The 19,859-nt window shown below is 51.7% G+C and overlaps 2 protein-coding genes across 8 annotated transcripts in view; one reads left to right on the top strand and one right to left on the bottom strand.

Moving 5' to 3' along the window:
* The first annotated feature begins 1,550 nt into the window (after window positions 1-1,550).
* Window positions 1,551-9,336, top strand: CNP (2',3'-cyclic nucleotide 3' phosphodiesterase). 4 transcript variants are annotated; one of them, XM_038547334.1, is made up of 4 exons: window positions 1,551-1,686; window positions 2,808-3,477; window positions 6,321-6,460; window positions 7,856-9,336. In XM_038547334.1, the coding sequence occupies exons 1-4, from the start codon at window positions 1,684-1,686 to the stop codon at window positions 8,303-8,305; spliced, it is 1,263 nt and encodes a 420-aa protein (XP_038403262.1). In that variant the 5' UTR covers window positions 1,551-1,683; the 3' UTR covers window positions 8,306-9,336. The 4 variants fall into 4 exon arrangements, with proteins under 4 accessions (XP_038403262.1, XP_038403261.1, XP_038403260.1 ...); XM_038547333.1 differs by having other exon boundaries at window positions 1,584-1,695; XM_038547332.1 differs by having other exon boundaries at window positions 1,681-1,704.
* A 1,230-nt stretch (window positions 9,337-10,566) lies between these two features.
* DNAJC7 (DnaJ heat shock protein family (Hsp40) member C7) overlaps window positions 10,567-19,859 on the bottom strand; it is a 29,770-nt gene continuing 20,477 nt past the window's right edge. For all 4 annotated transcript variants that reach the window (XM_038547327.1, XM_038547328.1, XM_038547329.1 and 1 more), the window contains exons 7-14: window positions 19,282-19,435; window positions 18,580-18,744; window positions 17,647-17,738; window positions 14,286-14,359; window positions 13,681-13,827; window positions 13,254-13,406; window positions 11,293-11,355; window positions 10,567-10,883 (exon numbers count right to left, since the gene is read on the bottom strand). In XM_038547327.1, coding sequence (XP_038403255.1) covers window positions 10,846-10,883; window positions 11,293-11,355; window positions 13,254-13,406; window positions 13,681-13,827; window positions 14,286-14,359; window positions 17,647-17,738; window positions 18,580-18,744; window positions 19,282-19,435 — 886 coding nt within the window. In that variant the 3' untranslated portion in view covers window positions 10,567-10,845. The remainder of the gene's footprint in view (window positions 10,884-11,292; window positions 11,356-13,253; window positions 13,407-13,680; window positions 13,828-14,285; window positions 14,360-17,646; window positions 17,739-18,579; window positions 18,745-19,281; window positions 19,436-19,859) is intronic.

The following is a 19,859-nucleotide window of genomic DNA, read 5'->3' as shown; positions in this document are numbered from 1 at the left end:
GCTCAGGTTGTGGTCCTGGGGTCCTGGGATCGAGTCTTGCATCGGGCTCCCCACAGGGAGCCTGCTTCTCCTTCTGCCTATGTCTCTGCCTCTCTGTGTGTGTCTCTCATGAATAAACAAAAAGTCTTTATTTGTTTTTTTTTTTTTTTTTTTAATTTTTATTTATTCATGATAGGCACACAGTGAGAGAGAGAGGCAGAGACACAGGCAGAGGGAGAAGCAGGCTCCACGCACCGGGAGCCCGACGTGGGATTCGATCCTGGATCTCCAGGATCGCGCCCTGGGCCAAAGGCAGGCGCCAAACCGCTGCGCCACCCAGAGATCCCCAAAAAGTCTTTAAAAAAAAAAAATCTGACTTTACCCTGACCAGGTGATAAACACAGACGCCAAGCCAAGCAAGGCCTGACCTGAAGTGTGATCAAGGTGGGAAATGTGGTCCTCTTCCCCAGGCCTGTCCAAGGACCTCATGGAACAAATGAGAGGGGTGCTAAAAGAAAGTTGTTCAGGATGATGAAGTCAACAGGTTAGCTCCAAGGAACCAGGTTAGCTTAAAGAGGGGAGGAAAAGGAAAGAAAAGCCTGGGAGTGGAGGCATGTGTGCACAACCACTGGCCATTGCTTCATCTTGCTGAGTGTCTGCTGTGGTCAGGGCACGGTGTGGGGCTTTATGGAAGAAATGATGATGGGACAACACGCTGAAGCCTGGAAGGCCCAGTGACATGAATGCTGGCACTCACAGGGGCATTGCGCTCCAGCAGCCCAGAGGAAGAAAGCTCCTGTCGCAGAAGAGGGAGCGTCCGCAGTGGGAGTGGCGGCTAGACCCTTCCTGCGGCACCTCGGGCGGTACAGTCAAGTAAATGGGCTCCGTAAGCAAGTGGGTTTCGTCCTCTGCAGAATGGGTATCTACCTCCGGGGTTGGTGGGAGGCTCCTAAGAGGGCTTAGCACAGCGCTTGGTATGCGGGACGCTCTCCAAAATCCAACCGACCTTTCGGTGGCTTCGCAGAGGAGGTGGTGGCTCAACAGGTGCCGCAGAGGATGAGCTAGGATTTTACTACATTATTCATCTGTCCATCCCGGCTACTCCATCTTCAGTCCCTGGAAGGAAGGGTTAGGACTGAAGTTCGTACCGGGCTCCCACTAACAGGCGAGTGAGGCATGTCAGATGCACCGTTTCACGGGGCACCAAGAAACTCAGTAAACAACATATAACGTGCTTTTAACGTAATTTTGTTAAAGACACCACGCAAAAAACCCCATGATGAATATCAAAATTTTAAATAAAGACAGGAGCTGACCTTGCATGACCCCGCCTCCCTGGCCCCATCCCAGCTCCGACGCGGGGCGGGAGAAATGGGGCCGCCCCGGTCTTGTCTAGGGTTCCCGGGGAACTCTGCGGGGCTCGCTTGCGGCCCGGGCGGGACGCGCCCCGCGCCCCGCGCCCCGCGCCCCGCGCCCCGCGCCCCGCGCGCCGGGTCAGTTTCGGGTTTCGATTCGCCGCGCCTGCGCGGAGGGGCCCGCGCCCGCCCCGCCCCCGCCCCGCCGCGCGCCCCGCCCCCGCCCCGGGCTATGTAAGGCGGCCCCGCGGGGGGTCGCGCCACCGCTGGGCTCCGTGTCCCTCCGCGCAGGCGGGCGGCCCCGGAGAGCTAGTGGCTGCCGAGGAGGCCGCGGCGGCGCCCCCTCATCATGGTGAGCGGGGTGAGCGGGGTGAGCGGGCGCAGGGCGGCGGGCCGGGGAAGCACCCCCACGGAAGACGGGAGTTCGGGGGGATTTTCGGGAGGAAGTGGCATATGCAAATGAGGACCCGAGGTTCCGGAGCTGAGCTCTGGCTCTCGGGGCGTCGGGTGCCGCCTGAGGTAGGGGAGGCCCGGGCGGAGCGGGGAGCGGGCACGGCCGCCGGAGGAGGGCAGGGCCGGGCGCCCGGGAGCTCGGCCCGCCGGGTCCGGGGCGGGGGGGGCGGGGGGGGGGGTGGGGCGGGCACCCCTCGCCGCCTCCCGCGCCGGGGCCCCGTCGGAGAAAAGCCAGCGCGGCGCTTCCCGCAACAGGTGTCGTCACCTAGGGCGGGAGAGCACGTGGCTCCGAGAGGTGCCGCGGACGCACAGCAAAGCGGTGGGGCGGAGCGGGACGCAGGTGCCCTGGGCCGCCCGGGCCTGGGGCAGGCACAAAGACCACGACTTTGTGGGGGGCCGGGGGCGGAGGAGGAGGTGGCAGGCGTGGTGAATGAGGCCCTTTGTCCGGCGCTCTCCCGCCCTGCCCCCCACCAGCCCTTCTGTGGGACCATTGTCCCCCCCCATCCCAGACAAGAGAGTATTATCTGTCCCTGCCCCTGTTGGGGGAGGGGAGGCAGTCTTTGGGTAACCCTCCTCCACCCCCACCGTCCTCTGCACACCCAGAGCCCAGGCAGCTGTGGCTTTGCCCAGACGTAGCAGCCCCACCTCCAAAGAGGTCATCCTTAATAGGTGCCAAGAATATAAAGTTAGGGTCCGCTCCCAGAACCACAGGCATGCGCTTGCAGCGCACTTTCCCTTGAGAGGTGGCAGCAGTGGGGGACCCTTGAAGCTACAGCTCTGAGCAGGGGCAGTTCAGAGTTTAGGAAGGCTCCGAGGAGGTCTCCCCTCCCTCCTCTGCGACCAGGAGCAGCTGGCGGCCACACAGGACAGAGGAGAGGGTCGGCTCCTCGGCTTGGGAAGGCGCCCACAGCTCCGGGGGCACCTATAACTCAGGGCTGGGAGGCCGGAGTCAAGGGGGCAACACCGGTGGGGTGGCCTCGAGTGAGCTGGCTGACACCTGCCCATTCCCTCCTCACACAGAACAGAAGCTTCTCCCGAAAGAGCCACGCGTTCCTGCCCAAGATCTTCTTCCGCAAAATGTCATCCTCGGGGGCCAAGGACAAGCCAGAGCTGCAGTTTCCTTTCCTGCAGGACGAGGAGACGGTGGCCACGCTGCAAGAGTGCAAGACGCTCTTCATCTTGCGCGGCCTGCCGGGGAGCGGCAAGTCCACCCTGGCCCGCGTCATCGTGGACAGGTACCGAGATGGCACCAAGATGGTGTCCGCCGACGCCTACAAGATCACCCCCGGCGCGCGAGGAGACTTCTCTGAGGAGTACAAGCGGCTGGACGAGGACCTGGCCGCCTACTGCCGCCGGGACGTGCGGGTCCTGGTGCTGGATGACACCAACCACGAGCGGGAGCGGCTGGAGCAGCTCTTCGAGCTGGCCGACCAGTACCAGTACCAGGTGGTGCTGGTGGAGCCCAAGACGGCGTGGCGGCTGGACTGCGCCCAGCTCAAGGAGAAGAACCAGTGGCAGCTGTCGGCCGACGAGCTCAAGAAGCTGAAGCCGGGGCTGGAGAAGGACTTCCTGCCGCTCTACTTCGGCTGGTTCCTGACCAAGAAGAGTTCCGAGAGCCTCCGCAAAGCCGGCCAGGCCTTCCTGGAGGAGCTGGGGAATCACAAGGCCTTCAAGAAGGAGCTGCGACACTGTAGGTGGTGGGGCCGGGGCCCGGGGAGGGCGCAGAGGGTCGGCCTCATCCCTAAGCCCCCCTCGTCTGTGCGCCCGGGACTGGCCGTTCTCACAGCGTGGCCGGCAGGTGGAGGCCCACCTGGGGCGAGGCAGAGCTGCCTCACGGTGGAGGTGGAGGCGCAGGGGGACGTGGGGAGAGCTGCTTCCCAGGGCCCCCCTCCTCCGCGCCGCCCTCCCCGCTGGATGGAGAGCACTGTCTCTGGGGTCAGGGGGGAAAACACATTCCTGGCATCACAGGAAGCGTGTCCATGTTTCATACAACCTGAGAGGAAGAACCTGGTGCCGTGTGTCTAGCTTGTGTTTAGCCCAGAGCCATCTTTCTGAAATGAAGTATTCCAGAGGGGCACCCAGCCGGCCTAGTGGGTAGAGCCTGATCTTGGGGTTGTCAGTTCCAGCCCCATGTCAGGTATAAAGATTAGTTTAAAAAAATAAACTTAGGGATCCCTGGGTGGCGCAGCGGTTTGGCGCCTGCCTTTGGCCCAGGGCGCGATCCTGGAGACCCAGGATCGAATCCCACATCGGGCTCCCGGTGCATGGAGCCTGCTTCTCCCTCTGCCTGTGTCTCTGCCTCTCTCTCTCTCTCTCTCTCTCTCTCTCTGTGACTATCATAAATAAATTAAAGTTAAAAAAAATAAATAAAAATAAAAATAAAAAAATAAACTTAATGGGCATCTGGGTGGCTTAATCCAACTCTTGGCTTTGGCTCAGGTCATGATCTTGGGATGGTGAGATGGACCTCTGCGTGGGGCTCCGTGTTGGGCGTGGAGCATGCTTAAGATTCTCTCTCCTCTCCCTCCACCATTCCCTACCTCGCTCTCTTAAATAAATAAATTAATTAAAATAACTTAAAAAAATTCCACAGAATCTTAAGCTGCAAAATAGTCAGAGCTAGGAGTATTGGGACTTCCCTGGGTATGGGTCCCAGGTCTCAGACTGCCAGTGCACCTCCTGTGGCCTCCTACAGCTCCAGAGAACAGCTTCCCACCTGGTCCAGGCCCCTCATTTTCAGATGGGAAAACACTGAGAAGGGGTATGGGATCTGCCCAGGGCCACAGCGAGAGCCCTGGACGCTGTCAACTCTAGCAGGGCCCTCCCCAAATTGGGTTGGACCTCTCCTGACAAGGGCAGTTTGAGCCAGTGAATAGGGTAGGTTTGGGATAGGGTTTGGTGGCCTTTACTGTCCTATAGTGGCCTCTTAGGGGTATGTCATCCACTAATCCATCTATTCCTTTTCTTTTTTTATTTTTTTTTTATTTATTCATGATAGTCACACAGAGAGAGAGAGAGAGAGAGGCAGAGACATAGGTAGAGGGAGAAGCAGGCTCCATGCACCGGGAGCCCGACGTGGGATTCGATCCCAGGTCTCCAGGATCGTGCCCTGGGCCAAAGGCAGGCGCCAAACCGCTGCGCCACCCAGGGACCCCTCCATCTATTCCTTTAACAAATTTTTTTTTAAATTTTTTTTTAAATTTATTTATGATAGTCACAGAGAGAGAGAGAGAGAGAGGCAGAGACACAGGCAGAGGGAGAAACAGGCTCCATGCACCGGGAGCCCGACGTGGGATTCGATCCCGGGTCTCCAGGATCCCGCCCTGGGCCAAAGGCAGGCGCCAAACCGCTGCGCCACCCAGGGATCCCATCCTTTAACAAATTTTAGATTATCCTCCTACTTGCAGTATCCCCACCCGTATTCCTGTGTGGCTCAGGGGCAAAATTTGTGCCTGGATATGTGCTCAGAGAACTCTTGTTGGCCACTAAAGCTGGAACGCTGGGAACCAGGGAGCTGTGACTCCTGCAGTGACATTGTCCAGGCGTGAGCCCTGTACCTGGAATTTCTTGGCAGAAAAGCACCCCGTAGGGCTCCGGGTTAGAGTTGGTGGCTCTGCCTTGTGGGGTGACTGCCTTTTGAAGCTGCCTTTACCATTAAAAATTGCAACCCTTTCCTGCCTAGGACACAACAGGAGAAATGTAATGGGCGTGCTCTCAGAGCAGACTCTCCCTCCGCCTGGAGGGTGAGTGACATCCTCCTAGGGACTCAACTCTGAGAGTAAAGAGGACAGATCTAGTGGCTCAAACTGGCCACAGGCCTGGAGCCAGGCAGTTGAAGTCATGGATACTTCAGGTCTCGCCAAGTATCCTCTCGTTATATTCCAAGACCCTTCCTACTCTGGGCCCTTGGTAGGCTCTCAGCCCATCAGACAGGCTTGAAAGGTACGTGTCACAGTGACTGGGTAACTTCTCGTCCTGTTAGGCCCGAGTGAAAGGGGGCACTCCTAGGTTCCCCCGGGGACCCTGGGAACATGGGTGTGTGGTCACCCTAATGGTACTTGATTGACAGATAAGTGTCGGTCACCTGCCCCAGGCCAAAGGACTTGTAAGTGGGCTGGAATGTCACTTCCTGACTTCTTCCATCCTACCACGATGGCTCCAACAGCCTTAGGCCTTTCTACCCCATTTTTCATGACTCGCTTCCCTCTTCTAAATATGTAGCTAATAAAGCCAAAATTCCCTTGGCCTGAGCTGCCTATTCTCTGGGTTACGAGCACCTTAGTTCTCAAGTCCGGAAAAGAGGTGTAAAAATCTACAAGTCGTGAAACCAGGGAATTGAGAGGCCTTTTCGTAACTCTGATGTGGCTGTTGGTTTGACCACCTAATGAAGGAGTGAATTATGGTGGATTGCTGGAGAACTCAGGCTTGATGTCCAGTTTTTTTTTCCTTGGAGTCCCCGTTGTCTTGGTGAGTGGTATTGGGCTGGTAGCCCCTGCTCTCCTGCCCTGACGGCCCCACTCTCTCCCCCTGCAGTTGTCTCTGGGGATGAGCCCAGAGAGAAGATTGAGCTGGTCACCTACTTTGGGAAGAGACCCCCAGGCGTGCTGCACTGCACAACCAAGTTCTGTGACTACGGGAAGGCTGCCGGGGCAGACGAGTATGCCCAGCAGGATGTGAGTGCTCCCTGGGGACTCCTGGCTGAGGTGGGGCAAGGGCAGGGTCTTCTGGAGATGGGGGCTGGCTCAAGGCAGGGCCCAGACACAAGACAGCCTCCCAAGAAAAAATGGCACCTCCTGCTCCAGCTCGCCCCTCCATAGGCTCTGCTGCGCAGATGGTCAGCTGCCCTTTCTACCCGCCACCGCCCCCAGTACTGTGCATTCGCCCCCAAGGCCTGCCCACCAGTGCCTTTCACATCCGCAGACGGAGGGCGGGCAGCAGGCTCCTGCTCTGGCCTCTCCAAGCCTGTGTTGAGTTTCCCTGGGAACCTGGTGCTCTGAGGTCCCTGTCCCCGGGTCCCAGGCCTGGCCTTGCCTTGGAGTAGGGCGCATTGAGGGATAGTGAGGCTTCTTGGCTTTGGGATGCCACGCTTTTCCCTCCCACTCAGCCGTTCTCTCCTGTCTGCCGCCTCTGATGCATGCTCCTTAAGCAGCAGGCATGTGGCCTGGGTGCGCACTGGTCTCCAGCTTTCCGGGGTGTGGCCTTCTCAGCCAGGCCTTCCTCCAGCTCTCCACCTGTCTCCCCCACTTGTCTGCTAGGTTAATGCAGGGCCGTTTTATTGATTGTTCATTGGTTTCCCCCACTTGCATTTTTTAGTTTGTCTTTACTGTAGTATTCATGGCACCTAGCGTAGCTGCATGAGGGACTATGTAACACTGGCTGCTACCATCTCAACCATCCGTGTGCCCAGCAGTACTTTTTAAGCACCTGTTAGGCACCCGGCACAAGGGATTGTGAGCAAAAATAGAGACACTTTTATGGTTGGTTGGGAGAGATGGTCTTTCTCAGAAAATCAGATTTAATCGGATCTGATTAGTGTGAGCTGATGTAAACCAAGGTGTACAAGGTGGATTTTGATCAGAGGCACTTATTTCTGACCTCAGCTTGTCGTCTGGGATATTGCCTGGGCTCTATGGTGGCTTTTACCAGGCTGAGCTGAGTAGTAATGACAGTAGCACTTGTCACATGCCTGTCACTGTTCTAGAATCTTCACCCAGACACTCATTTCATCCAGACACTGGGGTAGGTTCTAGTATCACCCCTGTGTAATGAGCCAATGCAGAGAGGTTAAGTGGCTTGCTCGAAGCCCTGCAGCTAGTAGGTGGGGAGCCAGGATGAGTTCAGGAAGCCTGGCTTTCAGCTCCCGGTGTCCAGCACCATTGGCACCTCCACTTTCTCACATCAGCCTGATGGGGGCAGCAGAAAGATGTCCTCTCACAACACAGGCTGTGCGCAGCTTTTACCCGAGTATTCTACTCAGTGGTGTCCACCTCTGCTAAGCCCACTCTTGGTCAACTGTCTGCTCCAGGGGCTACCACCTCTAGCTTAGGGCTGTCATTCTGTCCCTGCAGGTGGTGAAGAAGTCTTACTGCAAGGCCTTCACACTGACCATCACTGCCCTCTTTGTGACGCCCAAGACTGCTGGAGCCCGGGTGGAGCTGAGCGAGCAGGAGCTGCCATTGTGGCCAAATGACGTGGACAAGCTGTCCCCTTCCGACAGCCTGCCCCGGGGAAGCCGGGCTCACATCACCCTCGGCTGTGCGGGTGACGTGGAGCCCGTGCAGACGGGCATTGACCTCCTGGAGATTGTGCGGCAGGAGAAGGGGGGCAGCCGAGGTGAGGAGGTGGGTGAGCTAAACCGGGGCAAACTCTACTCCTTGGGCAATGGGCGCTGGCTGCTGAGCCTGGCCAAGAAGCTAGAGGTCAGGGCCATCTTCACGGGGTACTACGGGAAGGGCAAACCTGTGCCCACGCACGGCAGCCGCAAGGGAGGCGCCTTGCAGTCCTGCACCATCATCTGAGTGTTCTCACCGCTGTCAGCCCCCCGGTCTAGAAGAGAAGTGGGGGGAGAGGGAAGCATGCCTTCTGCTTGATCTTTAGGAAATTTTTTTTTTTTTTTTTTACTCAAAGTTAACCGTTCCGTAACTTTTTAAAAACTTGTAGCTTCTCCTGCCCACCCTTGTCCCCTCTTAACACCCAAGCTTTCAACATTAGAGGGGTGTGGGGGAGCGCCATTCAGGAACCCAGAGCGAAGCTGACAAGGCTGAGCTAGCCTGGGCCTGGAGCCGCAGCCACAACCTCAAGCCCTGCTGCCTGTCCCAGGTGCCCCTGCCCCAAGCTGGCTAGCGCAGAGAGATGCCCCAGAGCTGCATGTCCCCACAGGGTGGTCACTGCGTCCATGGGAACTGGAGAGGGTGGGAGGGATCCCTGGGCTTTGACCCTGGATCTTAATCATTACAGCCCCATGGTAGGCTGGGGCTTCTTACCAGGGTAGAAAAGAGAGGTGGGGGGGTTCATCCCACCTTCAGTCCTAAGTGCCTGTCCCCTCCTCCTCCACACTATAACTAGGGAATAGTTTGACAAGTAGGGAAGAAAAGAGAAGAATAAGCAACAGCCACATCCCAGTTGGCTATTGGTCTCGCCCCAGGCAGGGGACAGGCTGGCCATCCTGTGCAGTGGTGTGGCTGTGTCATCGGGATGGGAAGATGGAGGCCAGAGCAAGTACCTTGGTGGGGAAGCTCCCATCTTGCCGTCTGCCGGGTCCAGCTTGCCTCCTCCACAGGGGGCCAGTGGGTGGGGACCAAGCGCCAACAGAGTGGCCCTCTGGCTGGTGAGGACCACGCCCCAGCTAGTGCCTCTGGGAAGGGGTTTTTAACATTGGTACATGTGCTGTGGTTTCTGGGGTGCCTTCCACTGCCCCCTGCTCAGTAACAGGGCCTTGCTAATCGGGTTGTCACTGGACGAAAGTGCTTGAGATTTAAGTTACTATCCTGGCTTTGCCCAACCTCAGTGACTTGTAAGACTGACCGTGAAATAAACCGTGTTAATCCTGGCCGTGTGCAGTCTCTCTCACCCTTCTGTGCCCAGCTCAGTCTTCCCTGGGGCCAGGGCTGGTGTATCAGGACTGGCTTTGTCCCGCAACTTGGGGCCATCGGTCCTGTCTCCCCTCTGCTGGCTGGGCACAGCTGTGGTGAGCTTGGGCAGCTGAACAGTGTTGGCTTTCATGAGGCGGCAGAAAGGAGAGCGGCTGATCTTAGATGCACACAAAGTGGGGGGTGTCTGGGTCTGAGGGACGTGGAGCAGAGCCTGTCGTCCCCCATTAACTGAGGCAAGAGACCCACAGGTGTGCCAGCCCCAAACAATCAGAGGGACTGCTCAGCTAGACCCACGGTGCTGGTCTGAGTTTCCACCAGTTCTCTAGGGAAGGCCATCCTCAGGAGTGTCGTACAGGCCAATGGGGGAGCTTCTCAGGCCTAACTCAGTCATCCTATCGCCGTGGCCTTGGTGCTGGTGGAGGAAGACTGGAAAGAATGGGGTTGGGGTTGGGGGGGTCAGAAGGAAGAGAAGCATAAGTTACCTATTTGGTCCATAGTCCTTTCCCAGCCATCTCTGCTACTGAAGTGCTAAAATTCTGAGCGTCAGTCTAAGTCTCAAATCTCTCTGCCAAAAAGATCACTTGCCACGACCACTACACTTGACTTGAACAGCAGGACACTAGTCACTGCTTCCTCATCTCCCACACAGAAGGGACAGCAGTGGATAAGGTGAAGGGTATCTCCTAAGAATGCAACCATGTGAGCTTCAGGTCTGTGCCTGGACCCCTGCGCCCAGGAGCTGTGTTGTCCCACCTTGAAAGGGTCAGGGAGGCAGGATTTTGTCTCCGTCCCCATGTCCCTTAGCCTGCACTGCCAACAGGACCACGAGGGCCTGTGTAAACGTCCTCAGTCTGGGTCAGCTCAGCCTGAGCATACCCAGCCACGCTCCAGGTGTGCTTTGGACACACGTAGCTTCTGGTGGGCGGTGCTGGCCCCTACCATCAGATAACCTATGACTGAGCATTCTCAGGTCTGCTCAGCACTCAGGCTGAATAGGCTTGGGAGAGGTGGCCAGCATCCCCCAGCCATCATGCCCCAGGTGCCCACACCCCTCATGGGCCAGATGCAGAGCCTACAATCCATGTCCGTACCAACTCCGTGCTGGGGGCTCAGCTCTGGCCTACCAACTCTGGAGTGACACAAAGCAGCTGCCAGAGCAAAGTGCCAGAAAGGGTCAAAACATTTTATTCTCTTAATTTTTTTTCTTTTTTAATAAAGTTAAACAGTAAAACAAAAATTCACAAGCTGCCTCCCTGTCCACCCCCCACCCCTCTCCCCTCCCCGCAGTCTTCCGCGCTGGCTCCCTTCCTTCCCCCCACTCACACAGACACAGGGGTATCCAACTAAGAAAACGCAACTGCTCTAAGGACGGGGAGACGAGATGAAGGGAGGAGGTGAGCTGTGCCCACGTTCAAGGTTACATTGAGCAAGTCTGCACTTTCTGGGTTCCGGATGGTTTCCTTTCATTAGCCAAATTGAAAAAAGAAATTCCCTGGACCAGATGCTGTAAGGCAAAAGAAGGGCTTGTTAGTTGGCTCTGCGTGGAAAGATCACTTTGCTCGTTTTCAAGGGCTGCTTCGAACTCCAACAGAAAAACTGCCAGCCTAGGCTCTGGGGTGTCGGGAACATATGAGCACAGCTCGTGTGTAGCTTCTAACATTCACTCTTGCAGAGAAGCCCTGGCACTCGACAGCTTTGAGATGCCTTCCCGGCCATGCAGAGGTGTGGCACTAACAGTCCCAAGGTATGGTGTGCCCAGGAGCCTCCCTGCCTCCACGCTCAACAGCACCTGAGTGGATCGGTACCCTGCTAGATGGGCCTCGCTGACTTTCAAAGAGCTACTATACCTGAGGGGGGAGTCACATTATGGGCCTGTGATCTGGGGAACTCCCGAGAGTGGGAGGCATACCCACCTTCAAAACTGAAGCCCCCAGGACCGCCAAAGAATGCCTTGAAGATATTGTTTGCGTCAAAATCTATGGAGCAGAGCAAAAGACAGGGAAAGTTGGAAAAAGTTAGACATGTCTGAAGAGGAACTTATGATGTGCATCCTTTTCCAAAACCTGACTGTGGGTGGGCATATCTGCCCCCACGTTCCATACCTAACGCTGCTCGACCCCACTTGTAGGACACATTCCCTCCTTCCCAGCTCGGGCCGGAATGAAAGCTTTCTTTGCTTCAACCTCCTCTGCTGGACCTTCATCACAACTGCGATGGCATTTGCACTTATTGACATGAGACACCCCATTCTGTCTGTCTATAATGCTGGGGCTGCTACTGAAAGGGTGAAAATCTAGATACTAAACTAAATATAGGAATACTAACACTAAATATAGGAATAAGATCTAAGGTTTACAGTATTCATTTGATTCCATGCAATGTCTAGACAGTATGACAGGAAAAAAAAAAAAAAAAGCCATGGTTTATTAAGCACCTACCAGGTGCCAATCATGGTGGGTACTCTGCATACCTTACATCATCCCCAATTATACTCAATAAAACCAGACAAAGGAACTTAAGTAACTTGCTCAAGATCATGTGGCCAGTGAATGCAGCAGAAGCAAACATTCCAGCTCTGGCCGGTCTCCAGTGCTGTGGCCTAGTGATAAGGCCACAGCAGGTCTGCTGTCCCCACCTCCACCTGACTTCCTAAGCCACAGAGGATTTATCTCCACCAGTTGGTGCAACAGGCACATTGTATCCAAAATTAAATTCTTCCTTGCCTGTGTATCTGCTCATCTTGGGTCTCCTAGTTCAGTGACCAGCTCCATCAAGTCAGCCACCCAAAGCCACTCAGCTTCATCCTTCCCTTCTTCCAATATGTCAGCAACCATCTCCTGCCACGTCTCCTCCCATTGTGGCCTCCAATCCTGTCCTACCCATTTGTGCTTTCCTCCATCTCCCCCTTCACTGCACCAAACCACCTCTTCACTGCCATCATAAATATACTTCTGGAGCCAAACTCTGGTTCGGAGCTCCCCTACTTAGAACTCTTCAATAGTTTTTGACTGCTTATTTCTCCTCTCAACTGCTGGGCAGAGCAATGTTTACTACTGGTAAACCTAGGTTTTTAAAGTGCACACACACCCTGAACCAGAGAGAGGAGGACTATCTAGGATCATCAATCCTATTTTAAATTCCAATAGATTTTCTTAATGGAGGAGAAAGGCTGGCATTGGAGACTGGTCTGAGAACCACTGCATAGTTCCTATCCTCATCTCCAACGGAGCTCATGGCGAGCAGCAACACTGACAGCTAGCTATGCTTTATTTCATTTTAAGTCTTTGGGGGAAACTGAACTCTGTGAAGCCTGCCACGAATGGGTGACGAACGTAAATCTCAGTCAGCATATGCCCTGCAGTGGGCAGAAACTTCCAGTCCATAGGAAAAGGCTCCTATTCCCTATTCAAGCTGCTAAGGCCTTCTGGTGGGGGAGAGGGAGTTATCCGGCTACTCTGCCTCATATCTCACCTTCTCCTGCCTTAGGCACCCTCTATCCTCTCATACTCAGCCCCTTGCAGCTCCCTGAAGGTATTCTTTCTGCACTTCCAACCCTTCCCTTCCTAGGGCTCACCTCCTGAGTATCCACTCTGCACCCTGGGTTGGGACTCCATATCCGGGGGTCAGAAGTGGCCTGTGAGTCTGGGTGCAAAGCCCAAGACTGGGTTCTCAGAGCTCAGAGACCTGGTTGACTTACCTTTATCTCCAGCACCCATCACAGTACCTCACACATCACAGGTATTCATCCAGGGTGGGTTTTACACATCACTCTGCCTCACTGGTTGTTATACAGACTTCCCTCTGGAGTGTCTTTAGAAAAACTGTAACAATCCACAGCTGTCAGGCTCATCCTAGACTGCCCCAACCAACTCACCGCCCATATTCATGCCTTCCTCATCTAGGTCCTGTCCACTGTCATAGCGAGTCTTTTTCTTAGGATCAGAGAGGATGGTAAAAGCTTCTCCAACTTCCTTGAACTTTTTCTCCTCTTCCTTCTGAACTTCAGCACTGGCTCCACTGTGCCGATCTAAAGGGGGAGGAGTATGGGAAGAACTGAGTCCCAAGAAAACAAAATTTTAGAATCTGGCATTTCCAGAGTTTGGAGAGTATGGAAGTTAGCAAAACCTCATTCCAATTTTGTCCAATTTTAGAATCTGGCACTTCCAGAGTTTGGAGAGTATGGAAGTTAGCAAAACCTCGTTCCCAGCCAGAGAGCCAGAAACTTTTATTCTAGCCTGAGTTTGGCAGGGCCGGATCCGTTTGTTCTTCCCAAGTCTGCTCACCACACACACTCTATCTACCTGGATGGTGCATCAAGGCCCGTTTTCGGTAAGCTTTCTTGATTTCATCCTCAGAGGCATTCTTGTCCACTCCCAGAATTTTGTAGTAATCTTTCCTCTTACTCTTCTTCAGTTCCAGCTGTGCATTTTTGAGGAGCTGTTTGTGTTCTAGAAGGAGACATCGAGAATCAATGGATAAATCTGACTCTGGTTTCCCTTACCAGGCCCTAACCCAGATGCCTTGCCATCAGAAACCTTGTTAACCATACCAGGCACGTTTATGGTGTTATGGTGTTTTCTTCTGAAAACTAAAAAAAACAAAAACAAAACAAAACAAAAAAACCCAACAAAAAACAAAACAACAAAAAAACCTACTCATATTTCAGTTCCTCACATCAGCCTAATTATACACAAAAGGAAGGGAAAGTGACAGAGAGGATTAATGGCCAGAAAAGAAGGGCCCTATCCTGGCACTTGGCATCTCTGTTCACTTCTTCCTGGCCAGTGGTTAAATAAGCTCCAGGTATATCTCTGATCCCCGAATCAAACGTTCCTGTGTCCAGTTTTAAGGGCCTAAGAGTAAGACCTCACAGTTCCCTGAGAAACATGCTCTCAAACCACTTTACCTTTTGTTTTCTCCGTCTGATATACTTTTTCATAGTCCCGCACTGCTTCTTCATACTGTTCTGTGTCCATGTAACTGAAAAGGAAATACAAGGCAGGACAGCAACATGAATAGCAATGGCCTTCAGTATTGCTCTGGTAGAAGAGGCACAGCTCAAGCAAGAGACACACTTTTGGTTGAAATGTTTAATTAAACAGGAGTCCTTAAGCTAGCTGTGAGAAAAAATTAACTACCAATTCCTCAAGGTAAAAAAGAGAGAGATCTCATGCCACTTGCACCCACCAGCAAAGTGATACTCTGGGCAGAAAGCAACCAACAGGAGAAGGTTCCTTCTGATTTCACAGAGCCCTCAAGAGGCATCTGAAAAGGCACCTACTTGAACGATTACTTGGGACTGAAATGCAAAAAAGAAAAGAAAAAAAAAAAGATCAAGTGAGAGCAATGGATATGGAAAAGCTCTGAAACCTGTAGTGCCGTAGAACATGCAAGACCAGCTCCAATCCAGAGTAGAGGTGGGATTAGTGAGCCACTAAAAGGACAAGTTCCAGGTGATGGCTGCTGGCAAATGTTCCTACTGAGTCTAATCAATCTGAGAGATGCAGGTAAATGAGAGAAAAGGAGACTCTAAACACACACTTGCTCCTATTTCAATAGTGCAGAAGAAAAGGGCTGGTCCAAGAGGAGAAGGATCTAGCCTGACAGACTGACTGCCAGACCTTTTAAGACCACCTCTTCCACAGAAGCAAAGTGGCATTTTTCACATCCTGATAAGATCTCTGACACCAAGACTGGCCTACCTCTTACACAGACTGTGGTAGAATTCCTGAGCCAGACCACATCAGCTGGGGAGCAGGAGTGACCGTGCAGCGCAGCTAGCCACTGCACAACAGAGACCAAATGTACTGTGCTGCCACTACACCAACCCACCTACACAAACATCAGAGCCCCACCAGGTTTAGAGGCCAGGGCAAGGCAGTGCTACTGACATGGCTGGCAAGACAGGAGCCCAACTGCTTCAGCATCTCTGATTTTCTGGCAACACCATGATTTACAACTTTCGTTAAAAAATAGTGAGAAAAAAAAAAAAAAAGAAAAGAAAATAGAAAAACCAGTGCCCTGAAGACACTGCACAAATGCTACCAGGAGCTCAGAGATGAAGCTATAATATACAGGATGAAAAATAATATAAGTTGATGGCCCCAGCTGTGGGATGATCAGATAAGCAGCCTTAATGACCCTGCCATGTCCTTTTGGAATGTATTAAACAAGCTTATATTATAGTGATTTTTCATTTTTACTTAACATGTTTTTAAAATTCAAGGAGAGGGGATCCCTGGGTGGCTCAGCGGTTTAGCGCCTGCCTTTGGCCCAGGGTGCGATCCTGGAGTCCCGGGATCGAGTCCCACATCAGGCTCCCAGCATGGAGCCTGTTTCTCCCTCCTCCTGTGTCTCTGCCTCTCTCCCTCTCTGGGTCTCTCATGAATAAATAAAATCTTAAAAAAAAATAAAAATAAATCTTTAAAAAAAATAAAATTCAAGGAGATATTTACATTTAAATTTTTTTCTGTTGTACACCTGAAACAATATAACACCGTATGTCAAGTATATGCCTACTTAGTATATTTTTAGGTTGAAGAAAAAGTAGAGAAGCACAGCTTCAGGGAAAATGGGAAACTCCAGCCCAAGACAGGAGATGTAGCAAAGATCTGGCATCTCCCCAACTTTAAGGGTAAGTTGAGGCAGACTAAGGCAGGAGTCAGGCCTCTGGTGAGGCTTTGGTCTGAACTAATCACTACTTCGTGTCAATCCCAGCTATGTGAGGAGAACAATTGATGTGCCCAACTGTGCCCAAAAGTGCATGCTGTCCCCTGTGGTGGGATCTCAAAGAGAGACCCACTCAGAGAACATTGTTTCTTCCATAAAGATAAGGATTTGTCTGATTAAAGCCATATTGATTTTTCCTTATTGAACACATGTAAAGGTATAATTATCTACCCCATTATCTTCCCAAAAAGTCAAGAATTTTCTCCTCACCCATTCCCTGTTCTAAAACTAGAGTGTCCCTTGAGTTGACATGGTGTCATGTACCTAGCCACCTCTGCCCCACCAGGCACTTAGGGGATTCTCTTTGTTGGCTATTACAGATAACACCACAGTAAACTTGTATATAGCATTTTGTATCTGTTAAAATGAGTCTTTAGCTGGGTCGGAGGGTATGTGTTGTCTTCCAAAGCTTCCATGTTTGCCAGTGGTTTGCAAACAAGAGGTGACTGACAGCTGGTCTCACAGAGTCTATAATACAATTCTGTGGATGTCTCTGATGGACTTACTCATCTACTTAGAATTCCACTTAAAAAAAAAAAAAAAAAAAAAACACCACACACAGTAGTAATTTTCCTACTTTTAAAAAATGTGGATAATTCTGGGCCAACTAAATGGGAGACAGGCCACACCCGCCACCACTGATGAGACAGAGGAGCTTAAGGAATGATGGGCTCGCCAGACATCAGTAACATCAGTTCTCTGACTGGACATTTTATGACAAGAAACAGGATGAGTGTTGGAGGATTAGTATACAACAAATAGGTCTTCCTTTTGGAACTTTAAAGATAGAATGTTCTTCTCTGTCTGGGAAATAATCTGAAATAAAAAGAGATAGATTTGGGGGGAGGACTCTCTTAGCCCTGACTGAGGTTCCTATCTGCAGAAAACTCTGGATGTACAAGCTGGGGAGTGTGCTGACTCTGAAGGCCAATCGGGACACTAGATCTAAGTAGGCATACCCTGGCTCATGAATCACCAAGGCCCACAGAGCTACTTCAAAAGGGACTTCCTGATACTGCTGAGAGGCTGAGCAAGATTAAATCCCTTCCAACTGAAACACGGTCTTCCCTAACCCAGAACATACAGGATAAGCACAACTCTCAACTGTCTCCAAGAGATACTTTATTTCTTCCTCTTCCAAGCACCATCCACTCATCCCACAAAAACATTTATTGAGTGAGCACCTACTGTGTGCCAAGCACTGTGCCAAGTTAGAGCAAAAGTGTACAACACAAAATACAATCTCCAGAGGAAACGGATTTAAACTTTAACAAAAGGAATTTGGGTCAGGCATCAGAGGAAACTTACTGACCGTGAGGGGCGTAAGACACAGTCATGGGAGACTGAGGGAGCTTGTGCAATCTCCTCCGCTGGGGGTCTATAAAGATAGTCTAGAGCTGGAACAATCCCACCTAGAGGCAGGGGGAAGGACCAAATGACCTCACAACATCCCCGGGTCTGCTTCAGCAGCCACAGTGCAATTCCCCTGGCAGGCCAGCGGCAACTCCCTCTTCCCCTCGCCCGCCGGAGGCACTCACCACTGAGCTCTTCTCAAGTAGGCTTTTATATAAGTGGCATCGAGCTTCACTGCACTCGTGCAGTCTTCTATTGCATCATCTAGTTTCCTAAGCTTCAGGAGAGAGAGAGCAGTCATACTTCACATCTCTGCGGACTGAGGGAGCCCGGAGGCTGTGAGCACGGCTTCAGAATTCTAAGACGATCAGTCGTGCTAGCCCCCTAACTGTCACACACTCTCGGTCACTGAGAAAGCTAGTGTCTCAGAGGGCTAAGGACGCCAGATTCGAAACCGGTTTCTCTTCTACAGGATAGAAGTCAGGCACACTTCTGTGCAGGGATAAACCACCTCTACCACTCCAGGGTAGTGCCCAAACAAGACAGGGAAATAGTGGTTCCTGCCCTCCATTCTCCCAAAGGCCAATGAGAGGGGTATGAATTACTCTGATTTCTAACTACTGGAATACTATAAGAGCAAGGGCCTGCTGTTGTTTCTTAGAGTATGCAGGACTACAGTGGAGATGCAGACTGTTTCCAGCCGAGCATGGTGACCATCAGTTATGCTGGATAAAAAAAATTAAGCCTGCCTCATACTCTAATTTCTTTCAAATTACTCCTAAGAAAGAAATAATCACTTGCTTAGGCCAAAAACAATGATAAAATTTGCCTAAAAATGATGCCAAAGCCCCTGGCATTCTCTTAGTGGAGGAAAGGGATCTTGAGGAAGAACAGGTAGGAATATCCTTCCAAACTGTCCCTCAAGTGCCCTTCAATTTCGAGGAAAAGGCAAAAAAGCTTGCCTCTCAGAAGGAAGTTTGTTAACAAGCTGAACTCTCAAACAAAAATCATCTTCTCTCCTTTCATCTGGCTGCCCTCATTAGGCAGATTCCCCAAGACCTCTTTGAGGTCCCTTAAACATATCTCCATAGACCCCAAGACCCAGACCAAGTGCTTACCTTGGAGTTAACCGTGCCCCGATTACAGTAGAGTTTAGCATTTGTTTTTATATTGTTAGGGTCTATCCCCAGGGCTTCTGTGTACAGTTCATAGGCTAGCTTGTAATTTCCTTCTTTAAATGCTTTATTCCCATCTTCTTTCTTTGCTTTAAGTGCTTTAGCATTCTACAGGGAAAAGCAAGGGGAAGTTAGTTCATATCCAGGAAACCCAGACAACTGTACAAGAGGCCCAAGTCTATTTTTGATTTCTCAGATCACAGCTGTTTAGCCTCGCACTGATCCTTACCACAACCACCCACCCCTCCGCCCGTACCCCCACCATCTGGGCTCTTTGTTGCTCACTGGTGCTTCCTACAGAGTGGACAGGAGAAACCAAGATTTGCAACAGAATATCATTGAGACTTGTTTGCCCAGGATTTACCTCCACTCCCTAGAATAAGCATTACTATTTTTTCTTCACTGAGGGAAGAAAATAAGAAAAAGCACACTTAGGTATTAGAAGGATCTGACCCTACATGATCACATTTACTTTTAAGTAAATAAACGTAGTTCTGAAATAATTTCTAATCAAAGACCAAGCATCCTGGCAAAGCGGGAAAAGGAGCTATCACATTTCATGTGATCCTAGAACCTTTCATTTTTGATTCACAGGTTCAAAAAGGAAGTTTTCTTTCCTACTCAGATCTGGGGCCTAGAACTTACTCTGCAAGCAATGCAGGCCTTCTCATGGTCAGGAGCCATTCTGAGAGCCTGTACAAAAAACTGAACCGCCTTCTCAATACAATCTTCATAATAAAGGCAAAGACCTCGTACATACAGAGCATCCGCATTGGTAGAATCCATTCGTAAAATGTCACTGCAATAGCCAGAGAGGAGAACATTCAGCCATGGTTTGGATCTCCCTACCATTACTATCATTTGTGATTACTATCACTAATTTTTCCCTTGACCATGTGTCTAGTATGGAAAGCATCCAAAGGTCAACAGATCCCAATAAGCTCTTCCCATACCTTCCCCAAATAAATGACCTATATTTATCTTTATTTATTTATTTATTTATTTATTTATTTATTTATTTATTTATTTATTTTAAAGATTTTATTTATTTATGACACACACATGCAGAGAGAGAGAGGCAGAGACACAGGCAGAGGGAGAAGCAGGCTCCATGCAGGAGCCCGACGTGGGACTTGATCCCAGGTCTCCAGGATCACGCCCTGGGCCAAAGACAGCGCTAAACCGCTGAGCCACCCGGGCTGCCCTATATTTATCTTTAATAC

This window comes from Canis lupus, chromosome 9, assembly GCF_011100685.1.
Source record: "Canis lupus familiaris isolate Mischka breed German Shepherd chromosome 9, alternate assembly UU_Cfam_GSD_1.0, whole genome shotgun sequence".
In the NCBI taxonomy this organism is placed as follows: Eukaryota; Metazoa; Chordata; class Mammalia; order Carnivora; family Canidae; genus Canis; species Canis lupus.
This window is presented reverse-complemented; position numbering and strand designations above follow the sequence as displayed.

What these genes read in the sequence shown, in the direction of transcription:
- CNP (XM_038547331.1), top strand. Translation starts at nt 1,788, where the DNA reads ATGCAAATGAGGACCCGAGGTTCCGGAGCTGAGCTCTGGCTCTCGGGG. An exon ending in GGCGTCGGGTGCCGCCTGAG is followed by an intron (nt 1,854 to 2,807) that starts GTAGGGGAGGCC and finishes CTCCTCACACAG; the next exon opens with AACAGAAGCTTCTCCCGAAA. An exon ending in CAAGAAGGAGCTGCGACACT is followed by an intron (nt 3,478 to 6,320) that starts GTAGGTGGTGGG and finishes CTCCCCCTGCAG; the next exon opens with TTGTCTCTGGGGATGAGCCC.